This window comes from Coregonus clupeaformis, chromosome 26 (assembly GCF_020615455.1).
Source record: "Coregonus clupeaformis isolate EN_2021a chromosome 26, ASM2061545v1, whole genome shotgun sequence".
NCBI lineage: Eukaryota > Metazoa > Chordata > Actinopteri > Salmoniformes > Salmonidae > Coregonus > Coregonus clupeaformis.
In genome coordinates, this window is record NC_059217.1 from 38,392,136 (window position 1) to 38,418,612 (window position 26,477).

General features: G+C 47.2%; 1 protein-coding gene across 1 annotated transcript in view; it reads left to right on the top strand.

The window, feature by feature from the left end:
- LOC121540543 (metabotropic glutamate receptor 8-like) overlaps nucleotides 1-26,477 on the top strand; it is a 209,167-nt gene that overhangs the window by 137,311 nt on the left and 45,379 nt on the right. The window contains exons 4-6 of the mRNA XM_041849492.2: nucleotides 5,015-5,150; nucleotides 6,003-6,157; nucleotides 6,341-6,478. Coding sequence (XP_041705426.1) covers nucleotides 5,015-5,150; nucleotides 6,003-6,157; nucleotides 6,341-6,478 — 429 coding nt within the window. The remainder of the gene's footprint in view (nucleotides 1-5,014; nucleotides 5,151-6,002; nucleotides 6,158-6,340; nucleotides 6,479-26,477) is intronic.

The following is a 26,477-nucleotide window of genomic DNA, read 5'->3' on the forward strand; positions in this document are numbered from 1 at the left end:
GTCCATCGTCCCTTTGATGCGGTAAAGTTGTCCTGTCCCCTTAGCAGAAAAACAACCCTAAAGCATAATGTTTCCACCTCCATGTTTGACGGTGGGGATGGTGTTCTTGGGGTCATAGGCAGCATTCCTCCTCCTCCAAACACGGCGAGTTGAGGTGATGCCAAAGAGCTCGATTTTGGTCTCATTTGACCACAACACTTTCACCCAGTTCTCCTCTGAATCATTCACATGTTCATTGGCAACCTTCAGACGGGCCTGTATATGTGCTTTCTTGAGCAGGGGGACCTTGCGGGCGCTGCAGGATTTCAGTCCTTCACGGCATAGTATGTTACCAATTGTTTTCTTGGTGGCTATGGTCCCAGCTGCCTTGAGATCATTGACAAGATCCTCCCGTGTAGTTCTGGGCTGATTCCTCACCGTTCTCATGATCATTGCAATTCCACGAGGTGAGATCTTGCATGGAGCCCCAGGCCGAGGGAGATTGACAGTTATTTTGTGTTTCTTCCATTTGCGAATAATCGCACCAACTGTTGTCACCTTCTCACCAAGCTGCTTGGCGATGGTCTTGTAGCCCATTCCAGCCTTGTGTAGGTCTACAATTTTGTCCCTGACATCTTTGGAGAGCTCTTTGGTCTTGGCTATGGTGGAGAGTTTGGAATCTGATTGATTGATTGCTTCTGTGGACAGGTGTCTTTTATACAAGTAAAAAACTCTGATTAGGAGCACTCCCTTTAAGAGTGTGCTCCTAATCTCAGCTTGTTACCTGTATAAAAGACACCTGGGAGCCAGAAATCTTTCTGATTGAGGAGCACCCTCATTAAAATGCAAATCAATTTATAACATTTTTGACATGCGTTTTTCTGGATTTTGTTGTTGTTATTCTGTCTCTCACTGTTCAAATAAACCTACCATTAAAATTAAAGACTGATCTATTCTTTGTTAGTGGGCAAACGTACAAAATCAGCAGGGGATCAAATACTTTTTCCCTCACTGTATATGTATATATATATATATATATATATATATATATATATATATATATATATATATATATATATATATATATAAACATGGGAAGTGATGCAGACAATTACATTGATGGAAGTTACAATCTATCTGCAATATTAAGCTGATCTACCCCCTTAGAAAAAAATAAAAAAAGATATTCCCCTCAGACAACATCCCATCATGGCGCCCCTCAGAGAAGCGATAAACGCACGAACACGCCCCAAACTCCCTCAATTACACAACGTTGACAGAGATGACAACAACTAAGCATAACAATTTGGAGGTTGGGAACGCCAGGGGGAGCAGATTGGCCATTACCCTTGAAAGTGTATAAATATAGGAGCTAATAACTAGTTTTGTTTGGGACAGTACAAATGTGGCGAGATGGCTCCCCTGATGGAGCTGAAAGAGACACAAAGAGATGGAACTGGTGCAGATGTTCATTAAATGGACTGTAACAAGGAGAGATTGGATTCCGAGGGGAGATCATCGCTTAAGTCAGAGCAGAGTGCCTAATGATATAATAAAGCAGTCTGAAAATGATGGAAGGTTATTATGGACCTCATTAAAGTGCTGTTTATTTAAATTCCCTGTGATGGATTCGCCACATCTGGCAGAGGTTTTGGAAGAAGGATGGCACACGTGTGTGTGTGTCCGCTGTTTTAAGCAGGGAGGCAATAGCACCTGAGAACTTCCCAATTTTACATAGACAGACACAATGAATAAAATACATCAAGCCAACTACATAAGTCGATAATACAGTATGTCAGGCACCTAAAGCCAGGTGGTACCATCTGATATGGTTTGAAACTTAATGCAGTTTTCTAACTCTACAGAGGATGGATGGGTGGGTGGATGCATTTCGCTGGCTCCTTCATCTCTATTCTGTTCTTGTCCACATGAGTGAATCAGATAGTAATGTTCTGTTTCTCTCAATCTCTCCCTCCCTCTCTTCCTCCATCTCTCTATACCTGTTATCTCCCTCCCTCCCTCCCTCCCTCCCTCCCTCCCTCCCTCCCTCCCTCCCTCCCTCCCTCCCTCCCTCCCTCCATCTCTCTATACATGTTCTCTCTCTCTCTCTCTCTCTCTCTCTCTCTCTCTCTCTCTCTCTCTCTCTCTCTCTCTCTCTCTCTCTCTCTCTCTCTCTCTCTCTCTCTCTCTCTCTCCCTCTCCCTCTCCCTCTCCCTCCCTCTCTTCCTCCATCTCTCTATACTTGTTCTCTCTACCTCTCCCTCTTCCTCCCTTACTCCATCTCTCTATACCTCCTCTCTCTCTCTCCCTCTCCCTCTCTTCCTCCCTCCATTCCCCCATTCCTCCATCTCTTTATACCTGTTCTCTCTCCCTCTCCCTCCCTCTCCCTCCCTCCCTTCCTCTATCTTTCTATACCTGTTCTCTCTCCTTCTCCCTCCCTCCCTCCCTCCATTCCTCCATCTCTCTATACCTGTTCTCTCTCTCCCTCCCTCTTCCTCCCTTACTCCATCTCTCTATACCTCCCCTCTCTCTCTCCCTCTCTCCCTCTCCCTCCCTCCCTCCCTCCATTCCCCCATTCCTCCATCTCTTTATACCTGTTCTCTCTCCCTCTCCCTCCCTCTCCCTCCCTCCCTTCCTCTATCTTTCTATACCTGTTCTCTCTCCTTCTCCCTCCCTCCCTCCCTCCATTCCTCCATTTCTCTATACCTCCTCTCTCTCTCCCTCCCTCTCCCTCCCTCCCTCCATTCCTCCATTCCTCCATCTCTCTATACCTGTTCTCTCTCCCTCTCCCTCCCTCCCCCTCCCTCCCTTCCTCTATCTCTCTATACATGTTCTCTCTCCTTCTCCCTCCCTCCCTCCCTCCCTCCCTCCCTCCCTCCCTCCCTCCCTCCCTCCCTCCCTCCCTCCCTCCCTCCCTCTCTCCATCTCTCTATACCTCCTCCCTCTCTCCCTCCCTCCCTCTCTCCATCTCTCTATACCTCCTCCCTCTCTCCCTCCCTCCCTTCCTCTATCTCTCTATACATGTTCTCTCTCCTTCTCCCTCCATCCCTCCCTCCCCCCTCCCTCCCCTCCCTCCCTCCCTCCCTCCCCTCCCTCCCTCCCTCCCTCCCTCCCTCCCTCCCTCCCTCCCTCCCTCCCTCCCTCTCTCCATCTCTCTATACCTCCTCCCTCTCTCCCTCCCTCCCTCTCTCCATCTCTCTATACCTCCTCCCTCTCTCCCTCCCTCCCTTCCTCTATCTCTCTATACATGTTCTCTCTCCTTCTCCCTCCCTCCCTCCTCCCCCCTCCCTCCTCCCTCCCTCCCTCCCTCCCTCCCTCCCTCCCTCCCTCCCTCCCTCCCTCCTCCCTCCCTCCCTCCCTCCCTCCCTCCCTCCCTCCCTCTCTCCATCTCTCTATACCCCCCTCCCTCCCTCCCTCCCTCCTCCCTCCCTCCCTCCCTCCCTCCCTCCCTCCCTCCCTCTCTCCATCTCTCTATACCTCCTCCATCTCTCTATACCTCCTCTCTCTCTCTCCCTCCCTCCCTCTCTCCATCTCTCTATACCTCCTCTCTCTCTCCCTCCCTCCCTTCCTCCATCTCTCTATACCTCCTCTCTCCCTCCCTCCCTCCCTCCCTTCCTCCATCTCTCTATACCTCCTCTCTCTCTCCCTCTATCTGCCTACCTCCCTCCCTTCCTCCATCTCTCTCTCCCTCTCTCTCCTTCCCTCCCTCATTTCCTCCATCTCTCTATACCTCCTCTCTCTCTCTCTCTCTCTCCCTCCCTCCCTTACTCCATCTCTCTATACCTCCCCTCTCTCTCTCTCCCTCTCCCTCCCTCCCTCCATTCCTCCATTCATCTCTCTATACCTGTTCTCTCTCCCTCTCCCTCCCTCTCCCTCCCTCCCTCCCTTCCTCTATCTCTCTATACATGTTCTCTCTCCATCTCCCTCCTCCCTCCCTCCCTCCCTCCCTCCCTCCCTCCCTCCCTCCCTCCCTCCCTCCCTCCCTCCCTCCATTCCTCCATCTCTCTATACCTCCTCTCTCCCTCCCTCCCTCCATTCCTCCATATCTCTATACCTCCTCTCTCTCTCTCTCCCTCCATTCCTCCAACTCTCTATACCTCATCTCTCTCACTCTCTCCCTCCCTCTCCCTCCCTTACTCCATCTCTCTACTACTTCCTCCCTCCCTCCCTCCCTCCCTCCCTCCCTCCCTCCCTCCCTCCCTCCCTCCCTCCCTCCCTCCCTCCCTCTCTCCATCTCTCCATCTCTCTATACCTCCTCTCTCTCTCCCTCCCTCCCTTCCTCCATCTCTCTATACCTCCTCCCTCTCTCCCTCCCTCCCTCTCTCCATCTCTCTATACCTCCTCCCTCTCTCCCTCCCTCCCTCTCTCCATCTCTCTATACCTCCTCCCTCTCTCCCTCCCTCCCTTCCTCCATCTCTCTATACCTCCTCTCTCTCTCCCTCTATCTGCCTACCTCCCTCCCTTCCTCCATCTCTCTCTCCCTCTCTCTCCTTCCCTCCCTCATTTCCTCCATCTCTCTATACCTCCTCTCTCTCTCTCTCTCTCCCTCCCTCCCTTCCTCCATCTCTCTATCCCTGTCTCTCTCTCTCTCCCTCCCTCCCTTCCTCCATCTCTCTATCCCTGTCTCTTTTTCTTCCCTTTCCTTTCCATTCTCTTCTTATCCACTGTCCTTTCTCCTCCTTAACTATATCTCTCCTCTCTCCTTCACCTTGTACGTTCTCATCTTCTCTTCTCTTTCATTTGCTCTCCCCCTCTACTTGCCCTCTCATTCTCATTCTCATATATCTCTCATCTTGCAAGCCCTCCACTTCTCTCTCTCTCCAACCCTCTCTCCATCACTCTATCTTCCCCCTCTCTCTTTTCCTCCACCGTTCCCCCTCTACGCTTACACTCCCCTTCTCTCTCATCCCCTCCCTCCATGTCTCTTCTTCTCTCACTCTAACCCCTCCCCTGTCCACCATTCCACTTATTTCTCTCCTTCATCCCCACCCCCCTCGCTCTCTTTCTCTCCATCCTCCTCCTCCTCTCCCCACAGGTGGTGTGTGCATTGCCCAGTCTCTGAAGATCCCCAGGGAGCCGATGCCGCTGGAGTTTGACAAGCTCATCCTGCGACTGCTGGAGACCTCCAACGCCCGAGCCGTCATTATGTTTGCCAATGAGGACGACATTCGGTGCGTGTCTCTGTCTCCCTCACACAAACACACCTACTCGCACACACACACACACACACACACACACACACACACACACACACACACACACACACACACACACACACTTCTCCTTTAGTCAGTACACTCTAGGCACCATCGAGTCAAGTACAGAGTGTTTATCCTCCATCAGTTAATCCACAAACTCTTCACTGTGGATTGAGATAACAATGTTTCGATTAACTCCAGGACACTAGGTAAGAGGGCCTTGTCTATGTGGTGGAGTACCTTTCATTGCAGTTCCTTTCAGCACATAGGACTCAGAGGTTATCTCGCCTTCATCTGATTAAGATTGAATTATTCGGTGATGGTAATCTGCACAGTTGAATATTAGAATTGGAATGAAAGCACTTTCCCATACCTCTCACCTGAACACCTGCAACCCGAGGGAGGGAAACAACTCAGTCCCCCCATGTTCCTTAACCCAAAGTTCAGCACCAGAGGGTAATGAGTCAGCTCAGTTTTCCAAACTCCTGAGGACTGGCTAGAGCCATGCAACTTTCCTGATATTGTTATATTAGGCCGGATCTCCCTGAGGTGGAACTCAGGAGGAGTTGAGAACTTTGGGAGAGGGTGACTTTGCAGGAATCAAAACTTTAATATTGCTTTGTTTCACATTTACCAATTTCTTTAAATAGTAATATGGAAGCCATCAGGCATGCATGCTTAGATAGATCATTGGAGATATTGGATACATATCTCAGATTGGATGATGCTGCAGTTGGGGTCAAATCCATACAGTAAGTTAATCGAAATTCAGTGAATCGAAATTCAGTGAATCAAAATTTAACAACTTTGTTTTTTTTCTCACAGCCGTATCCTGGACGCAGCCAAACGCAACAACCAGACAGGTCACTTCCTGTGGGTGGGCTCAGACAGCTGGGGCTCCAAGATCTCCCCTGTGGTCCAGCAGGAGAGAGTGGCAGAGGGGGCCATCACCATCCTCCCCAAAAGAGCCTCCATAGATGGTGAGAGATCAGGGGAAACTGAGTCTCGCTGACCCTACCCAGCAAACAATGGGACATAATGGATGTGTTTCTAGCACTGTGAGATGTACAACCATTATGTGTTATGAAGTGTGGCTTTAACCTGAAGGTGAAATACGTTTATTTTGTATTTCGTTGTTTTATTCATTTTCCTCCTCATCCCAGCCTTTGACCGTTACTTCCGGAGCCGCTCCCTCTCCAACAACAGGAGGAACGTGTGGTTTGCTGAATTCTGGGAAGAAAACTTTGTGTGCAAGTTAGGGATGCATGGCAAGCGACCTGGGAGCCCCAAGAAATGCACAGGTACAGCATGTTCTATCTTATGCACTGGGACTGTGGGGGTTTTGGGAAAGGGCACATAGCTGAAAATGTATTCACTGAAAATACTTGTTAAATAGTGTTTCAACTCATATCCTCAATTGACTGAGTGGTAACAGAAACAACCCTAACTTTGGCTGCCATTTCCACACAAGAGGGAACGTCATTATCTGGGGATGAGGTATAGAAAAGGACATCCCCTCGGGCAGCCAGAGAGTCTGCTGCTGGGAGTATCTGCATCCCAATGCTCCAAAGACGCTAACCCTGATAGTGTGGACTACCTCGCTCCCCCAGCCAATCAATGCCATGCTTTTGGTAGGCAAGAGGTGATGGATGTTGGTGGGAGGTGGAGGGAGTGTTGTGCTGTTGTGAATTCTGCATTTGCTGATTCTGTTACGTACATACAGATATGGACTATCAGGGTTAATGGTCCTACGACCTTTGACACAGGATGTAGTACAGTTTACTTTGCATTACCTCAGCCCGCCTGCACCAAGTCTAGGCTGACTCATACCTCCAGTTATAGCAATGTAATTTCATCCCACTGGAACGCCACATTCACTATCTAGGGGAATATGTAGGGAAAAGGGTGTGCTCTAGTTTGAAATGGGAAACCATATGTGTCACTCTTCTGATGTAAGTGCCTGAGGCAGAAACAACCATATTGCAGACATGCTGTACGACTGAAGATGTGGATTGCATGTGTTTGTGTTGAAGAGTCTGGAGACAAAGGATCCACATGCTCTGTGTGTGTGTTGTGTCTTTGTGTGTGTGTGTGTGTGTGTGTGTAGGGAGACTTCATGTATGTTGTGTTGAATGCATGATCATTTGTAATAATAAGAATTTCATTCATTAAATTCTGTTAATGCGCATGTACAATTGTGTTTTAGTAAGTGTGTGCATTTGCATTTGGTTTTGTAGGCAGGATGTGAGTGTATTATTGTGGCTGCGTTTGAGATTTTTCTTGCCCCAAAAACTATGTTTGTGTTGGGGGGGTATGTTGAGACAGATGGCTGTCCCTAGCCCGTATCCCAGACAACGCTTATTGTTCTGACACGGTGACTTGAAGTAATGAGAATAATTATGACGCTGTCGTCTCCGTGCGTCGGTCCTTTCTCCTTCCCCTCTTCCCTCCCTCCCTCCCTCTCTCTCTCTCTCTCTCTCTATCTCTCCCTGCTCTTTATCTGCAGTAGGATGCACACAACGCTCCAGTGCTGATGGATTCGTCTGTCAACAACACACAGCCAGATCGACTGATTATTATCATATTTTTTAAAGGGGAGGCATCAAATCAGGACAGCGTGACAAAAAACGCAGCGCATTCTGTCACATAACAAAGCAAATACGTAGTGATCCAGCGAAAGCAAGTGGTATCACACACTAACTTTGGTGTGGAGGGAAATTATAAAAAGTTGTTGCACTTAAGCCGACTGAGGGAGACAGCCAGATCAGCCCGAGGGTGTTCCAAAATGAATTCCACATCACATAGCTTAGCACATGCAGCGCTTGTCTACTGAGAGTTGCATTGTGCTGACTACAATGTCCCCACTGTGTGGGGGCGAAAAAATGTAATCCTTGATGATTTTGAGGAGTTTTTCTGGAGCACAGGCACTTTGGGCCAAATCCTTTGGAACATGTCAGACACACCAAACAGGATTTGGGAAATGTACAGTGAGAGTAGCCAGGCAGCAGCAGGGCCGAGAAGCAGAACAAAAAAAACAAAATCTCAGCTTTCCAAAAATACCCCCTGTATCGTACAGTATCCCACTCCATTATGAAGCTCATGTCATTTTGCCTGAGCAAGGTAGACGGTCTGAAAGCCGTTTGCCCCTGTCAGAAGCACTCCAGGCTTTTTCACTCTATTCTTTCTCTGGTGCGGGAGTGAGGGTAGCAGCTTGAGTTGATTTTATTAGCAACTGGAGATTGAGTTTTAGTGAGGAGAGGAGCTGCATCTTTTATCTGGAGCAGAGTAATCATGCAACAAGACAAACGGCTGAATCAGCACCACCTCTGGTCATCGTCCACCTGTGTGTGTGTGTGTGTGTGTGTGTGTGTGTGTGTGTGTGTACTTATTTTTTAGTTTATGGCCATTGCAATATTACACAATACCCCCATCCCTCTTTTAAACCTATAAAGAAAATAAGTACTGACATACTAGAGTATGTGTTCTGTGTTCATATGTTTAGAACCAGGTGTTTGCGAACATATGCAGTGCCTATAGAAAGTCTACACCCCCCTTGGATTTCTTCACATTTTATTGTGTTACAAAGTGGGATTCAAATAGATTTAATTGTCATTTTTTTGTCAACGATTTTACACAAAATACTCTGTAATGTCAAAGTGGAATATATATATATATATATTTTTTAGATTAATGAAAAATAAATCAATAATATACCTTGAATAAGATAAGTATTCACCCCCTGAGTCAATACATGTTAGAAACACCTTTGGCAGCGATTACAGCTGTGAGTCTTCTTGGGTAAGACTCATGAGAGCTTTGCACACCTGTATTGTCCATTATTCTTTTCTAAATTATTCAAGCTCTGTCAAGGTGTTGGGGATCATGGCTAGACAGCAATTTTCAAGTCTTGCCATAGATTTTCAAGCAAATTTAAGTCAAAACTGTAACTTGGCCACTAAGAAACATTCACTTTCTTCTTGGTAAGCAACTCCATTGTAGATTTGGCTTTGTGTTGTAGGTTATTGTCCTGCTAAAAGGTGAATTCCTCTCTCAGTGTCTGGTGTAAAGCAGCCTTTGCTTAGCTATATCCCATTTATTTTCGTCCTGAAAAATCTTCCCAGTCTTTGCCGATGTCAAGCATACCCATACCATGATGCAGCACCACCATGCTTGAAAATAAGGAGGCAGTTACTCAGTGATGTGTTGCATTTGTGTGCGTAAGTACATGTACAGTTGAAATCAGAAGTTTACATACACTTAGGTTGGAGTCATTAAAACTCATTTTTTCAACCACTCCACAAATGTCTTGTTAACAAACTATAGTTTTGGCAATGGCACAAGTAATTTTTCCAACAATTGTTTACAGACAGATTATTTCACTTATAATTCACTGTATCACAATTCCAGTGGGTCAGAAGTTTACATACACTAAGTTGACTGTGCCTTTATACAGCTTGGAAAATTCCAGAAAATGATGTCATTTACATTTTACATTTTAGTCATTTAGCAGATGCTCTTATCCAGAGTGACTTACAGTTAGTGAGTGCATACATTTTCATACTGCCCCCCCGTGGGAAATGAACCCACAACCCTGGCGTTGCAAGCGCCATGCTCTACCAACTGAGTTACACATGGCTTTAGAAGCTTCTGATAGGCTAATTTACATATTTTGAGTCAATTGGAGGTGTACCTGTGGATGTATTTCAAGGCCTACCTTCAAACTCAGTGCCTCTTTGCATGACATCATGGGAAAATCAAAAGAAATCAGCCAAGACCTCAGAAAAAAAATTGTAGACCTCCACAAGTCTGGTTCATCCTTGGGAGCAATTTCCAAACGCCTGAAGGTACCACGTTCATCTGTACAAACAATAGTACGCAAGTATAAACACCATGGGACCAAGCAGCCTTCATCCCGCTCAGGAAGGAGACGCGTTATGTCTCCTAGAGATGAACGTACTTTGGTGCAAAAAGTGCAAATCAATCCCAGAACAACAGCAAAGGACCTTGTGAAGATGCTGGAGGAAACAGATACAAAAGTGTCTATATCCATAGTAAAACGAGTCCTATATCGACATAACCAGAAAGGCCGCTCAGCAAAGAAGAAGCCACTGCTCCAAAACCGCCATAAAAAAGCCAGACTACGGTTTGCAACTGCACATGGGGACAAAGATCGTACTTTTTGGAGAAATGTCCTCTGGTCTGATGAAACAAAAATATAACTGTTTGGCCATAATGACCATCGTTATGTTTGGAGGAAAAAGGGGGTTGCTTGCAAGCCGAAGAACACCATCCCAACCTTGAAGAACAGAGGTGGCAGCATCATGCTGTGGGGGCGCTTTGCTGCAGGAGGGACTGGTGCACTTCACAAAATAGATGGCATCATGAGGAAGGAAAATTATGTGGATATATTGAAGCAACATCTCAAGACATCAGTCAGGAAGGTAAAGCTTGGTTGCAAATGGGTCTTCCAAATGGACAATGTGTCACGACCCGATGCGAGAAACAGTCACTAATAATTGTCAGAACCCAGAAGATGAGGCAGGCACAGCTGTACTAGAGATGGTGGTTTAATTAAAGAACAAAATCTTCAGGCAAAGAAACTAAATCCACAATGTCCAAAAATAAAGCCAAGAGGCACAAAGAGGAAAACCTCCAAAAAACAAAAGAAACTCCACAAAGTGGTAAAAAACAGCAGGGAAAAACAAACCTCAAAAGACTACTCAAACAAAACACAAGAACTAAACCAGAGAACCTCTGGAAAATCCCACCAGAGAAATATCTATATAAAACAAGGTTTGGGCTGGGGCTGGGTGCTAACTTACAAACACTGAGCAAGGAACTGAGGAACACACAGGGTTTAAATACTAACAAGGGAATGACCTACAGGTGCAAACAATAATTAGAGCAAGAAAAACAAAAGGTACAAAAAAAGGTGCAATGGGGACATCTAGTGACCAAAACCCGAACAGTCATGGTCAAAACCTGACAGAATCCCCCTCCTAGGAACGGCTCCTGACGTTCCTACCAGCCTTCTCAGGGTGGAGGGCCCTGAACTGACGAATGAGGTCAGGGTCCAGTATGTCCTTGGCAGGAACCCAGGAGCGCTCCTCGGGACCGTAGCCTTCCCAGTCCACCAGATACTGCCAGGACCGCTGCACCCGGCGGGAATCCAGTATCCGGTGGACGGTATAAGCCGACTGGCCACCGATGACACGGGGCGGAGGGGGAGGTCTGCCTGCCGGGATAAGGGGAGAAAAAACAACAGGTTTTAATAAAGAAATGTGAAATGTTGGATTGATCTTAAGTGATCTGGGTAAGTGCAGGCGAAAAGTAACGGGATTGACTCTCCTGGCAATCTTAAAGGGACCGATGAACCTCTGGGACAGCTTGCGAGACTCCACCCGTAGTGGTAGGTTCTTAGTTGAGAGCCATACTCTCTGGCCAGGGTACAGGGTAGGACCGGGACGGCGACCTCTGTTGGCTTGTCGTTGGTACTGCTGAGAGGAACGCAGAAGATTAAGACGTGCCTTCTTCCACGTAAAGCCGACAGCGTCTGATGAACCTCGAGGCTGAAGGCACTCTGACTTCTGCCTCCTGGTCCGGGAACAATAGAGGCGCATAGCCAAACTGACACTCATGCGGGGACATACCAGTGGAGGAGGAGCACAAGGTGTTGTGCGCGTACTCGGCCCAAACAATGAAGGATGACCAAGTGGACGGGTTGTTGGAAACCATGCATCTGAGGGTGGTTTCCAGCTCCTGATTCATCCTCTCAGTTTGGCCATTGGACTCGGATGGTACCCTGAAGATAAACTGGCCGTGGCCCCCTATGAGTTGGCAGAAGGCCTTCCAAAACCTTGAGGCGAACTGGGGACCTCTGTCGGAAACCATATCTTGCGGAATCCCAAAGACTCGGAACACATGGTTAATCACCAACTCAGCTGTTTCCTTGGCAGAAGGTAATTTGGTCAAAGGAACAAACCTGGCCGCCTTAGAAAACCTGTCGATGATGACTAGGATCGTAGTATTACCATGGGACGGAGGAAGGCCAGTAATAAAGTCCAACGAGATATGGGACCAGGGTCGGTGGGGAATAGATAGAGGGTGAAGGAGTCCTTGAGGGCGGAGGTGAGAAGATTTGCCCTGGCAGCACACGGAACAGGCCTTGATGAAAGTGGCAACGTCTTCTTTTATGGTGGGCCACCAGAATTTACGCTGGATGAACTCCAAGGTGCGGCCTACGCCCGGGTGACAGGTGAGGCGAGAGGAGTGCCCCCACCGAAGGACTTGGGACCTTGCTGCCTTGGGAACAAACAACCGATTAGCAGGACCTCCTCCAGGGCCCGGTTCGATGGCTTGAGCTTGTTTCACGGTATCCTCCACTTGCCACGAGATCGGAGCCACGATCTTAGCGGCCGGAAGGACAGTCATGTCAGTATCTTCTCGAATGGCAGGAGAGTAGATTCGTGACAAGGCGTCCGGTTTGAGATTCTTCGACCCGGGTCTATAGGTGAGGATAAACTGAAATCGGCTGAAGAAAAGAGACCATCGAGCTTGTCTGGCGTTCAACCGCTTCGCCTGCTGGATATACTCCAGATTCTTGTGGTCCGTAAGCACTTGAAACGGTTGAGAAGCCCCCTCGAGCCAGTGTCTCCATTCCTTCAATGCCATCTTAACCGCTAGGAGTTCACGATCCCCCACATCGTAATTCCTCTCGGCCGGGGTAAGCCGGTGAGAGAAGAAGGCGCAAGGATGAAGCTTCTTGTCTTCACCCCTCTGAGACAGGACAGCTCCAACCCCAACCTCTGATGCGTCTACCTCCACCACAAAAGGTTCATCCGCCGTTGGTAGTGTCAGGATGGGAGCAGAGAGGATGCGCTGCTTGAGTCCTTGGAAGGCCGTCTCAGCTTCTCTACCCCACAGAAACCTTGTGTTGCCACCCTTGGTTACCGCCGAGAGAGGGGCTGCCACCGAGCTGAAGTTCTTGATGAACTTGCGGTAAAAGTTGGTGAAGCCCAGGAAACGCTGAACTTCCTTAACGGACTTGGGGGTGGGCCAATCCGCTACCGCCTCTACCTTCTTGGGGTCCATCTGGACTTGTCCGGGTTCCACTATAAATCCCAGGAATTGTACTCGAGAGGAATGGAATTCACACTTCTCCGGCTTAACGTACAAATGGCTGTCTAGGAGGCGTTTGAGCACTTGTCTGAGATGCTTAGTGTGTTCTTGAAGGGAGCTCGAAAAGATGAGGATGTCATCCAAGTAAACAAACACAAAGATGTTAAGCATATCCCTAAGCACATCGTTTATGAGCGCTTGGAACACAGCCGGAGCGTTGGTCAGGCCGAAGGGCATCACCGAGTATTCGTAGTGACCAGTAGGCGTGTTGAAAGCGGTCTTCCACTCGTCCCCGGGTTTGATCCGCACAAGATGGTATGCGTTCGCAGGTCAAGCTTAGTGAAGACAACTGCTTCCTGGAGCAGCTCAAAGGCTGTGGCCATAAGGGGTAGCGGGTAGCGGTTACGGACGGTTATGGCATTGAGTCCCCGGTAGTCGATGCAAGGTCGTAATCCACCGTCTTTCTTGGCCACAAAGAAAAACCCTGCTCCCGCCGGCGAGGTAGATGGACGCATGAGGCCTGCTGTCAGAGCGTCCTTGATGTAGGTATCCATAGCAGCTCGTTCGGGAGGAGAAAGGGAAAAGATCCGACCCCTGGGAGGGCAGGTCCCCGGCAACAGGTCGATGGTGCAATCGTAAGGTCTATGGGGTGGTAGTTTGGTGGCCCTCTGTTTGCTAAATACCAGTTTGAGGTCATGGTAACACTCGGGAACTCGGGACAAGTCGATGGATTCTAGAGACTCGGAAGGAGAACTCTGGGAACTCGGGAAGATACAAGTGGCTTGGCACGTAGGACCCCACTGCTTGATAGTGCCCACACCCAGTCGATGTGAGGGTTATGGCTGTGAAGCCAGGGATAACCAAGGACGAGAGGAAACTCGGAACAGGAGATCAGATGAAAGTTCATCACTTCCTGGTGTTGGGAAACTGAAAGTCGTAAGGGGGTAGTGGCACGAGTGACAAGTCCAGATCCCAAAGGACTTCTATCCAACGTAGTAACCCTTATGGGGTCACTTAGAGGTTCAGAAGGAACGCCATTCTCCTTCGCCCAGATCCCATCCATGAAGTTACCTGCGGCTCCAGAGTCTACCAAGGCTTGAAGAGAAAACTCGTGGTCGTCCCAGGAAAGGGTAACTGGAATGAGCAGGCGGGAGTTGGATGGATGGGAGGAGGTTATGTTTCCCGTTACAGTCCTCCCAGGCCTGCACGGGAGAGTGCGTTTCCCTGGAGCCCGGGACACGTGGAGTGGAAATGGCCCGGTTTGCCGCAATATAGACAGCATCGCTCCCTCATCCGGCGGTCTCTCTCAGCCTGGGAGATGCGTCCAACCTGCATGGGTTCTGGTGGAGCCAGCGAGGATAAAGGTGGAGACTCGGAGCTGGAACCGATAGGAGCTAGGGTGAGCGGTCTATGGTTTTGTTCTCTCTCTCTCAGACGCTGGTCTATGCGTGAAGCCAACTTGATAAGGGACTCGAGGTTGTCCGGTGGTTCCCGAGTGGCCAGTTCATCTTGGATGGTGTCAGAAAGACCCTTCAAAAAACACACTGTGAGCGCCTCGTCGTTCCAGCCACTTGCTGCTGCCACAGTGCGGAACTGGATGGCATAGTCCGTCACGCTGCGCCGACCTTGGCGGAGAGTCAGGAGCTGTTTGGCTGAGTCAGGGCCGTTGGTAGGACCTTGAAACACTCGCTTGAATTCTTCAGCAAAGGTAGAGTAGCTGGCACAGCAGGGACTTTGGGCATCCCACACAGCAGTAGCCCAGGCTAGGGCCTTTTCCGACAGCAGGGTGATGATATATGCTATCTTGGACCGGTCGGTGGGAAACGACGATGGTTGCAGCTCAAAGGAGAGAGAACATTGGGTGAAAAACCCCTTACAAACACTCGGATCCCCTGAGAACCGTTGGGGAGGCGGCAGACGAGGTTCAGCCAGGGGATTAACTGCCAGGGGCCCTTGAATCGGATGAACTGGAGCAGAAGCGGTTGCCGGGGAAAGTCGATCCGAAATCTGCTTTATGGAAGTCAGCATCTCTGACAGAAGTTGAGAATGTCTAGCCATTAAGGCCTCTTGCTGAACCAGAGCAGCTTCGTGGCGTTGGACAGTCCCCCTCATGGTGGGACAGCATGGAAAAAGATCCTGGGTACTGGCTGCCTCTGGGTTCATAATAATGGCTCAGTGTTTCTGTCACGACCCGATGCGAGAAACAGTCACTAATAATTGTCAGAACCCAGAAGATGAGGCAGGCACAGCTGTACTAGAGATGGTGGTTTAATTAAAGAACAAAATCTTCAGGCAAAGAAACTAAATCCACAATGTCCAAAAATAAAGCCAAGAGGCACAAAGAGGAAAACCTCCAAAAAACAAAAGAAACTCCACAAAGTGGTAAAAAAACAGCAGGGAAAAACAAACCTCAAAAGACTACTCAAACAAAACACAAGAACTAAACCAGAGAACCTCTGGAAAATCCCACCAGAGAAATATCTATATAAAACAAGGCTTGGGCTGGGGCTGGGTGCTAACTTACAAACACTGAGCAAGGAACTGAGGAACACACAGGGTTTAAATACTAACAAGGGAATGACCTACAGGTGCAAACAATAATTAGAGCAAGAAAAACAAAAGGTACAAAAAAAGGTGCAATGGGGACATCTAGTGACCAAAACCCGAACAGTCATGGTCAAAACCTGACACAGTGACCCCAAGCATACTTCCAAAGTTGTGGCAAAATGGCTTAAGGACAACAAAGTCAAGGTATTGGAGTGGCCATCACAAAGCCCTGACCTCAATCCTATAGAACATTTGTGGGCAGAACTGAAAAAGTGTGTGCGAGCAAGGAGGCCTACAAACCTGACTCAGTTACACCAGCTCTGTCAGGAGGAATGGGCCAAAATTCACCCAACTGTATCTACAGTTGAAGTCGGAAGTTTACATACACCTTAGCCAAATACATTTAAACTCAGTTTTTCACAATTCCTGACATTTAATCCTAGTAAAAATTCCCTGTCTTAGGTCAGTTAGGATCACCACTTTATTTTAAGAATGTGAAATGTCCGAATAATAGTAGTAGCGAGAATGATTTCTTTCAGCTTTTATTTCTTTCATCACATTCCCAGTGGGTCAGAAGTTTACATACACTCAATTAGTATTTGGTAGCATTGCCTTTAAATTGTTTAACTTGGGTCAAACGTTTTGGGTAGCCTTCCACAAGCTTCCCACAATAAGTTGGGTGAATTTTGGACCATTCCTCCTGACAGAGCTGGTATAACTGAGTCAGGTTTGTAGGCCTCCTTGCTCGCACACGTTTTTTCAGTTCTGCCCACACATTTTCTATAGGATTGAGGTCAGGGCTTTGTGATGGCCACTCCAATACCTTGACTTTGTTGTCTTTAAGCCATTTTGGCACAACTTTGGAAGTATGCTTGGGGTCATTGTCCATTTGGAAGACCCATTTGCGAACAAGCTTTAACTTCCTGACTGACGTCTTGAAATGTTGCTTCAATATATCCACATAATTTTCCTTCCTTATGATGCCATCTATTTTGTGAAGTGCACCAGTCCCTCCTGCAGCAAAGCACCCCCACAGCATGATGCTGCCCCCTCCGTGCTTCAGGGTTGGGATGGTGTTCTTCGGCTTGCAAGCAACCCCCTTTTTCTACCAAACATAACGATGGTCATTATGGCCAAACAGTTATATTTTTGTTTCATCAGACCAGAGGACATTTCCCCAAAAAGTACGATCTTTGTCCCCATGTGCAGTTGCAAATCGTAGTCTGGCTTTTTTATGGCGGTTTTGGAGCAGTGGCGTCTTCCTTGCTAAGCAGCCTTTCTGGTTATGTCGATATAGGACTCGTTTTACTGTGGATATAGATACTTTTGTACCTGTTTCCTCCAGCATCTTCACAAGGTCCTTTACTGTTGTTCTGGGATTGATTTGCACTTTTCACACCAAAGTACGTTAATCTCTAGGAGACAGAACGCGTCTCCTTCCTGAGCGGGATGAAGGCTGCGTGGTCCCATGGTGTTTATACTTGCGTACTATTGTTTGTACAGATGAACGTGGTACCTTCAGGTGTTTGGAAATTGCTCCCAAGGATGAACCAGACTTGTGGAGGTCTACAATTTTTTTTCTGAGGTCTTGGCTGATTTCTTTTGATTTTCCCATGATGTCAAGCAAAGAGGCACTGAGTTTGAAGGTAGGCCTTGAAATACATCCACAGGTACACCTCCAATTGACTCAAACTATGTCAATTAGCCTATCAGAAGCTTCTAAAGCCATGACATCATTTTCTGGAATTTTCCAAGCTGTTTAAAGGCACAGTCAATTTAGTGTATGTAAACTTCTGACCCACTGGAATTGTGATACAGTGAATTATAAGTGAAATAATCTGTCTGTAAACAATTGTTGGAAAAATTACTTGTGTCATGCACAAAGTAGATGTCTTAACCGACTTGCCAAAACTATAGTTTGTTAACAAGAAATTTGTGGAGTGGTTGAAAAACGAGTTTTAATGACTCCAACCTAAGTGTATGTAAACATCCGACTTCAACTGTATGTGTGTGGGATTGTCTGTGTATTATAAGCAAATGTGAGTATGCTTGTGTACAGACCTGTGTGTCACCACATAGCACATACAGTCGGAGCAGACAGGAAACAGTGTTGCACCTTGGCATACAGTTCTCTCAGACATAAACATCAGATGTCCTATGAAATGTCAATTATGTTTGCTTTAGCATTGCGTTACTGCTATGCTCTCTTCTGTCATTACGTCCTATGTGAGGATTAAAGTCGATTTGTGGTCAACATGGTGTCTGCAGTGGCCGTACAGCATTTACTGCGAAGTCAGAGTATTCATACTTGCGCTTTGCGGAGCAGAGCTGTTGTGAAGGAAGTTGTCAAGGAAGTGAGTTTGTGTTTATACAGGACCTCCCACCCCCACCTACCATCAACCAATCATGTCAATGTGGAGCTGCACATAGCTATACGGAGCCCTCCGCATTGTTACAACATTTGGGAGTTGATTTGGCCTCCGCAAGCCTCCAGAGGCTCTGCAATTGCATCACACCCGCAGTACAGAGCCTCCGGACTGCAATGCTGGATCAAGCATAAATCAGCTTAAAAGTTTAACCATACTGCAGTGCAAAATGCCATTACACAATAACAGAAGTATCCACTTGCTTCTTATGCAGTTTACCATGGAGTGTTTCCCCTACACTATTAAGTTGGACCACCCGCCTAGCCACCACCCACTTCCAGACAACCTCTATTGGCCACCGGGAAATCCCATAGAAACAGATACCCTGAGGCAGAATGTTCAGTCACGAACACACACTTAATAGCACTGGTGTAACAGCTGTATACTTTCTCCTGCCTCGAGGCAACAAATACAGAACAGAAGCCATAGATGTCCCTGTAAGAGCTGTTCTCCAGTGGGAAATGGAAAGAGTCACAGCAAAGGAGTTTCGGGATCAACACACACTTATGCTCTAAAAGGTGGTATACAATCCACTGCAATGTGATATAATGCAGAAATAGTGGGTCACTTCAGAGGCGAAAATAAGTTGTTTTGTTCAAGTAGATCAGGGGCGTTAAGTGCACTGTTAGATGGTAATTGCTGTTGCTCATAATTGAGTACCTCTTTTACTCAGTTTGACAGTATCTTGCAGTGATGAGGACATTGAATACTCTGTGAGCACTTAACTTTTGTAGTGGGGGAGAGAGAATAAAAAATTAACTCGTATCGAGAGCATTCGGAATGTATTCAGACCCCTTTTTCCACATTTTGTTACGTTACAGCCTTATTCTAAAATGGATTCAATTCATTTTTTTCCTCATCAATCTACACACAATACCCCACAATGACAAAGCGAAAACAGATTTGTATAAATGTTTGCAAATGTATTAAAAATAAAAATAAAAAATACCTTATTTACATAAATATTCAGACCCTTTGCTATTAGACTCGAAATTGAACAGGTGCGTCCTGTTTCCATTTATCATCCTTGAAATGTTTCTACAACTTGATTGGAGTCCACCTGTGGTAAATTCAATTGATTGGACATGATTTGGAAAGGCACACACCTGTCTTTATAAGGTTCCACTGTTGACAGTTCATATCAGAGCAGAAACCAAGCCATGAGGTGGAAGGGATTGTCCGTAGAGTTCCGAGACAACAATCGGGGGAGAAGGGCCTTGGTCAGGGAATTGACCAAGAAGCCGGTGGTCTCTCTGACAGAGCTCCAGAGTTCCTCTGTGGGGATGGAAGAACCTTCCAGAAGGACAACCATCTCTGCAGCACTCCACCAATCAGGCCTTTATGGTAGAGTGGCCAGACGGAAGCCAATCCTCTGTAAAATGCAAGACAGACCGCTTGGAGTTTGCCTAAAGGCACCTAAAGGACTCTCAGACCAAGAGAAACAAGATTATCTGGTCTGATGAAACCAAGATTGAACTCTTTGCCTGAATGCCAAGCATTACGTCTGGAGGAAACCAGGCACCGCTCATCACCTGGCCAATACCATCCCTATGGTGAAGCATGGTGGTGGCAGCATCATGCTGTGGGGATGTTTTTCAGCAGCAGGGACTTTTAGACTAGTCAGAATTGAGGGAAAGGGGATGACGTCGTCGATGCACTTATTGATGAAGCTGATGACTGAGGTTGTATACTCCTCAATGCCATTGGATGAATCCCGGAACATATTCCAGTCTGTGCTAACAAAACAGTCCTGTAGCGTAGCATCCGCGTCATCTGACCATCTCCGTATTGAGTGAGTCACTGGTACTTCCTGATTTAGTTTTTGCTTGTAATCAGGAGGAGAGAATTATGGTCAGATTTGCCAAATGGAGGGCGAGGAAGAGCTTTGTATGCATCTCTGTGTGTGGAGTAAAGGTGGTCTAGAGATTTTTTCTTCTGGTCAAACGGATTTAAGTTTGCCTGCATTAAAGTCCCCGGCCACTAAGAGCGTTGCTTTTGGATGAGCATTTTCCTGTTTGCTTATGGCCTTATACAGCTCGTTGTGTGGTCTTAGTGACAGCATCGGTTTGTGGTGGTAAATAGACGGCTATGAATAATATAGATGAGAACTCTCTTGGTAGATATTGTGGTCTACAGCGTATCATAAGTTACTCTCCCTCAGGTGAGCAATACCTCAAGACTTCTTTAATATTAGACATCGCGCACCAGCTGTTATTGACAAATAGACACACACCCCCGCCCCTCGTCTTACCAGATGTCCTGCCGATGCATGGAAAATCCTAGCATCGGCAGCCATCCCCTCCAGCGCCATTACTCATATACATATGCATATATTTCAGGAGGTTGTGTATCCCTGGAAACACAACAGTTTTAAAAACTTAACTTGTCCAAGAAAAGTGGTCTCTTGGCACAACTTCCCTCGGGTATGGGGTAAGTTGAGCGTAGGGACAGGGTAAGTGGGTGATGGTGGCCTGTGACCGTGGGTGATGGTGCCTCAAGGTCAAAGTTTAATTCATTGAATGGGGGTGTGGTATATTGTATATCTTAAATGTATGCCTACATTCAGATATAGATCTCTATGTTAAACATCACTACAACGTCTGCGTGCGCCATTGCACCCATGTTTATTTTTTGTCCTTCCACACCAGACGCGATCATGACAGGCAGGTTAAAATATACAAAACTAACTGTGAACCAACTATATTAATTTGGTGCAAGTTCGAAACACATGAAACATTCATGGACATTTAGCTATCTTGCCATTGCTAGCTAATTTGACCTGGGATATTAACATTGGGTTGTTATTTTACCTGAAATGCATATGGTCCTTTTTTAGAATTTTGACCCGGAGTCATACAAAATGGTGTGTTTCTCTCCTCCGCCCATTAACACTAGAAAAGCTGGACATCGAGCAATCCCGTTCTGAACCAATGCATTCTAACAGTCTAATAAATACATATGCTATTGCAAAAATAATCATTTTGTTGTGTTTATGAAGATCTTAGAACATGAAAAAATTGATTTTCATTTATGTTACTGTAGGCTATATGTAAAAATGAAAAACCACAAAACAGTGTGCTCAAGTGTAGAATGGAATAGCAGCTGTAATATATATATATATATATATACAGTGGGGAGAACAAGTATTTGATACACTGCCGAATTTGCAGGTTTTCCTACTTACAAAGCATGTAGAGGTCTGTAATTTTTATCATAGGTACACTTCAACTCACATTGTATGATTTTTAAGTAATTAATTTGAATTTATTGCATGACATAAGTATTTGATCACCTACCAACCAGTAAGAATTCCGACTCTCAGAGACCTGATAGTTTTCCTTTAAGAAGCCCTCCTGTTCTCCACTCATTACCTGTATTACAGTGGGGGAAAAAAGTATTTAGTCAGCCACCAATTGTGCAAGTTCTCCCACTTAAAAAGATGAGAGAGGCCTGTAAATTTCATCATAGGTACACGTCAACTATGACAGACAAAATGAGGAAAAAAAATCCAGAAAATCACATTGTAGGATTTTTTATGAATTTATTTGCAAATTATGGTGGAAAATAAGTATTTGGTCACCTACAAACAAGCAAGATTTCTGGCTCTCAGAGACCTGTAACGTCTTCTTTAAGAGGCTCCTCTGTCCTCCACTCGTTACCTGTATTAATGGCACCTGTTTGAACTTGTTATCAGTATAAAAGACACCTGTCCACAACCTCAAACAGTCACACTCCAAACTCCACTATGGCCAAGACCAAAGAGCTGTCAAAGGACAGCAGAAACAAAATTGTAGACCTGCACCAGGCTGGGAAGACTGAATCTGCAATAGGTAAGCAGCTTGGTTTGAAGAAATCAGCTGTGGGAGCAATTATTAGGAAATGGAAGACATACAAGACCACTGATAATCTCCCTCGATCTGGGGCTCCACGCAAGATCTCACCCCGTGGGGTCAAAATGATCACAAGAACAGTGAGCAAAAATCCCAGAACTACACGGGGGGACCTAGTGAATGACCTGCAGAGAGCTGGGACCAAAGAAACAAAGCCTACCATCAGTAACACACTACGCCGCCAGGGACTCAAATCCTGCAGTGCGAGACCTGTCCCCCTGCTTAAGCCAGTACATGTCCAGGCCCATCTGCAGTTTGCTAGAGTGCATTTGGATGATCCAGAAGAGGATGTCATATGGTCAGATGAAACCAAAATATAACTTTTTGGTAAAAACTCAACTCGTCGTGTTTGGAGGACAAAGAATGCTGAGTTGCATCCAAAGAACACCATACCTACTGTGAAGCATGGGGGTGGAAACATCATGCTTTGCGGCTGTTTTTCTGCAAAGGGACCAGGACGAACCATCCGTGTAAAGGAAAGAATGAATGGGGCCATGTATCATCAGATTTTGAGTGAAAACCTCCTTCCATCAGCAAGGGCATTGAAGATGAAACGTGGCTGGGTCTTTCATCATGACAATGATCCCAAACACACCGCCCGGGCAACGAAGGAGTGGCTTCGTAAGAAGCATTTCAAGGTCCTGGAGTGGCCTAGCCAGTCTCCAGATCTCAATCCCATAGAAAATCTTTGGAGGGGAGTTGAAAGTCCGTGTTGCCCAGCGACAGCCCAAAAACATCACTGCTCTAGAGGAGATCTGCACGGAGGAATGGGCCAAAATACCAGCAACAGTGTGTGAAAACCTTGTGAAGACTTACAGAAAACGTTTGACCTGTGTCATTGCCAACAAAGGGTATATAACAAAGTATTGAGAAACTTTAGTTATTGACCAAATACTTATTTTCCACCATAATTTGCAAATAAATTCATTAAAAATCCTACAATGTGATTTTCTGGAATTCTTTTCTCAATTTGTCTGTCATAGTTGACATGTACCTATGATGAAAATTACAGGCCTCTCTCATCTTTTTAAGTGGGAGAACTTGCACAATTGGTGGCTGACTAAATACTTTTTTTCCCCACTGTAACTGCACCTGTTTGAACTCGTTATCTATATAAAAGACACCTGTCCACATACTCAATTAAACAGACTCCAACCTCTCCACAATGGCCAAGACCAGAGAGCTGTGTAAGGACATCAGAGATAAAATTGTAGACCTGCACAAGGCTGGGATGGGCTACAGGACAATAGGCAATCAGCTTGGTGAGAAGACAACAACTGTTGGCACAATTATTAGAAAATGGAAGAAGTTCAAGATGACGGTCAATCACCCTCGGACTGGGGCTACATGCAAGATCTCACCTCGTGGGGCATCAATGATCATGAGGAAGGTGAGGGATCAGCCTAGAACTACACGGCAGGACCTGGTCAATGACCAGAAGAGAGCTGGGACCACAGTCTCAAAGAAAACCATTAGTAACACACTACGCCGTCATGGATTAAAATCCTGCAGCGCAAGCAAGGTCCCTCTGCTCAAGCCAGCGCATGTCCAGGCCCGTCTGAAGTTTGCCAATGACCATCTGGATGATCCAGAGGAGGAATGGGAGAAGGTCATGTGGTCTGATGAGACAAAAATAGAGCTTTTTGGTCTAAACTCCACTCGCCGTGTTTGGAGGAAGAAGAAGGATGAGTACAACCCCAAGAACACCATCCCAACCGTGAAGCATGGAGGTGGAAACATCATTCTTTGGGGATGCTTTTCTGCAAAGGGGACAGGACGACTGCACCGTATTGAGGGGAGGATGGATGGGGCCATGTATCGCTGCTGCAGTCTGTGCAAACCTGGTCAAGACCTACAGGAAACGTATGATCTCTGTAATTGCAAACAAAGATTTCTGTACCAAATATTAAGTTCTTTTTTTCTGATGTATCAAATACTTATGTCATGCAATAAAATGCAAATTAATTACTTAAAAATCATACCATGTGATTTTCTGGATTTTTGTTTTAGATTCCTTCTTTCACAGTTGAAGTGTACCTATGATAAAGATTACAGACCTCTAAATGCTTTGTAAGTAGGAAAACCTGCAAAATCGGTAGTATATCAAATACTTGTTCTCCCCACTGTATATATATATATATATATATATATATGTATGTTAAAAAAGGGATATTTTGAAAAGAGAGCCCATGGCCATTAAGAGTTGTTGTCACGGTTTCGGCCGAGACTGCTCCTCCTCCTAGTTCGGGCAGGCTTCGGCGTTCGCCGTCCCCGGAGTACTAGCTGCCACCGCTCTATGTTTCGTCATTTGATTGCTTTTGTCTGTCTGTTACACCTGTGTCCATTTGTGTGTTGATTACGTGTCTTATAAGTTCCTTGTTTTGCACTAGAATGATTGTGTGTTGTTATGACTGCCACTGTGTCGGAGCTACGTGTTTGCACCCTGTTTGTTTTGTGTTTAGTGTTTACGCGTGTGCGTAATTTTCCCTCGCCTCTTGGTGTATTTTGAGGTCGGGGTTTTTTCTCGTAAACATTAGACTATTAAAGTCTGTTGGACTTCACCTCTGTGTCCTGCGCCTGACTCCTCCACCACATCCACATCGGTTCTAGTGACAGAACAACACACCACCATGGAGTCAGCAGGAACAGCGGCGGCACCCGAATCCCTGGAAGACCGGATCAACTACCAGGACACCATGATCCGGCAACTCGGGGCCGCCATGGACGAGGTGTCCAACACTCTGCGCCGATTGGTGAATCGAGAGGTGCCCACGCACTCTTACAACATCCCATCACCAACGGCCAGTCCTCCTCTCTCAGCACCTGAACCCAGTGGCATTCGGCTCTCGCTCCCGAGGGCATATGACGGTTCTGCAGCCGGGTGTCAGGGATTCCTCCTGCAGGTGGAACTTTACCTTGCCACCATACACCCGGCGCCCTCGGGATACGAGAGCGTCTCCGCCCTCATCTCCTGTCTATCCGGCAAGGCGTTGGAGTGGGCCAACGCCGAATGGAGGGGAATAGACGCCGCAACCATCACCTACGCGGAGCGTCTATTCCACCTCCGACAGGGGAAGAGGAGCGCACAGGAGTTCGCACTGGAGTTCCGGACACTAGCGGCGGATGCGGGGTGGAATGAGAGGGCCCTCATCGACCACTACCGGTGTAGCCTACGAGAGGACGTTCGTCGTGAGCTGGCCTGCAGGGACACCAACCTGTCGTTCGACCAGTTGGTGGACATTTCCATCCGTCTAGACACCCTGCTGGCTACCCGCGGACGTCCCGAGTGGGGGTCGTCCATTCCACCCTCCAGCACCTCCGAGCCGATTCCCATGGAGCTCGGGGGTGCTGGCGCTAGAGAGAGGAGGAGAGGGAACCTGAGGGGGGCCATCCCCTGCACCACCTGTGGTCGTGGAGGACACACCGCGGCCAGGTGCTGGGGAGGGTCTCCTGAGAGAGGTGACAACAGGCCACGCACTGGGGAGTCATTTCAGGTGAGTAGGCGCCCCACTTACCCAGAGCTTTCTGTTGGTCACATGAGTATTCCTGTGAGATTTCCACAGGTGGCACCTCATTCCCAGCATAAGGCGCTAGTAGATTCAGGCGCAGCTGGGAACTTTATTGATCGGGCATTTTGTTGTAGGTTAGGAATTCCCCTTCGGCCGGTAGAAGCTCCATTTCCTGTCCACGCATTAGACAGCCGGCCGTTGGGGTCGGGCCTATTCAGGGAGGTCACAGCACCACTGACGATGACGATGCAGGGGGGTCATGAGGAGATCATTCAGTTTTATCTGATTGACTCTCCTGCGTACCCCGTGGTGTTGGGCCTTCCCTGGTTAAGCACCCATGATCCTACCATAGCGTGGCAACAGAGGGCTCTTATGGAGTGGTCTGCCCAGTGTGTAGGGAGATGTCTAGGTGTTTCCGTAGGGGCGACCTCGGTAGAGAGTCCGAACCAAGTGCCCGCACTGCGCATTCCCCCTGAGTATGAGGATTTAGCACTCGTGTTTAGCAAATCGAGGGCAACACGGCTACCTCCTCATAGACAAGGGGACTGTGCGATAAATCTCCAGACAGGAGCGGCTCTTCCACGGAGTCGTGTGTATCCCCTGTCTCAAGAGGAAACAGCGGCTATGGAGACTTACATAGCCGAGTCCTTGGCACAGGGATACATACGGTCCTCCACTTCCCCGGTCTCCTCGAGTTTCTTCTTTGTGAAGAAGAAGGACGGGGGATTGCGCCCGTGTATTGATTACCGTAGTCTCAATCAGATCACAGTTAAATACAGTTACCCACTTCCACTGATTGCGACGATGACG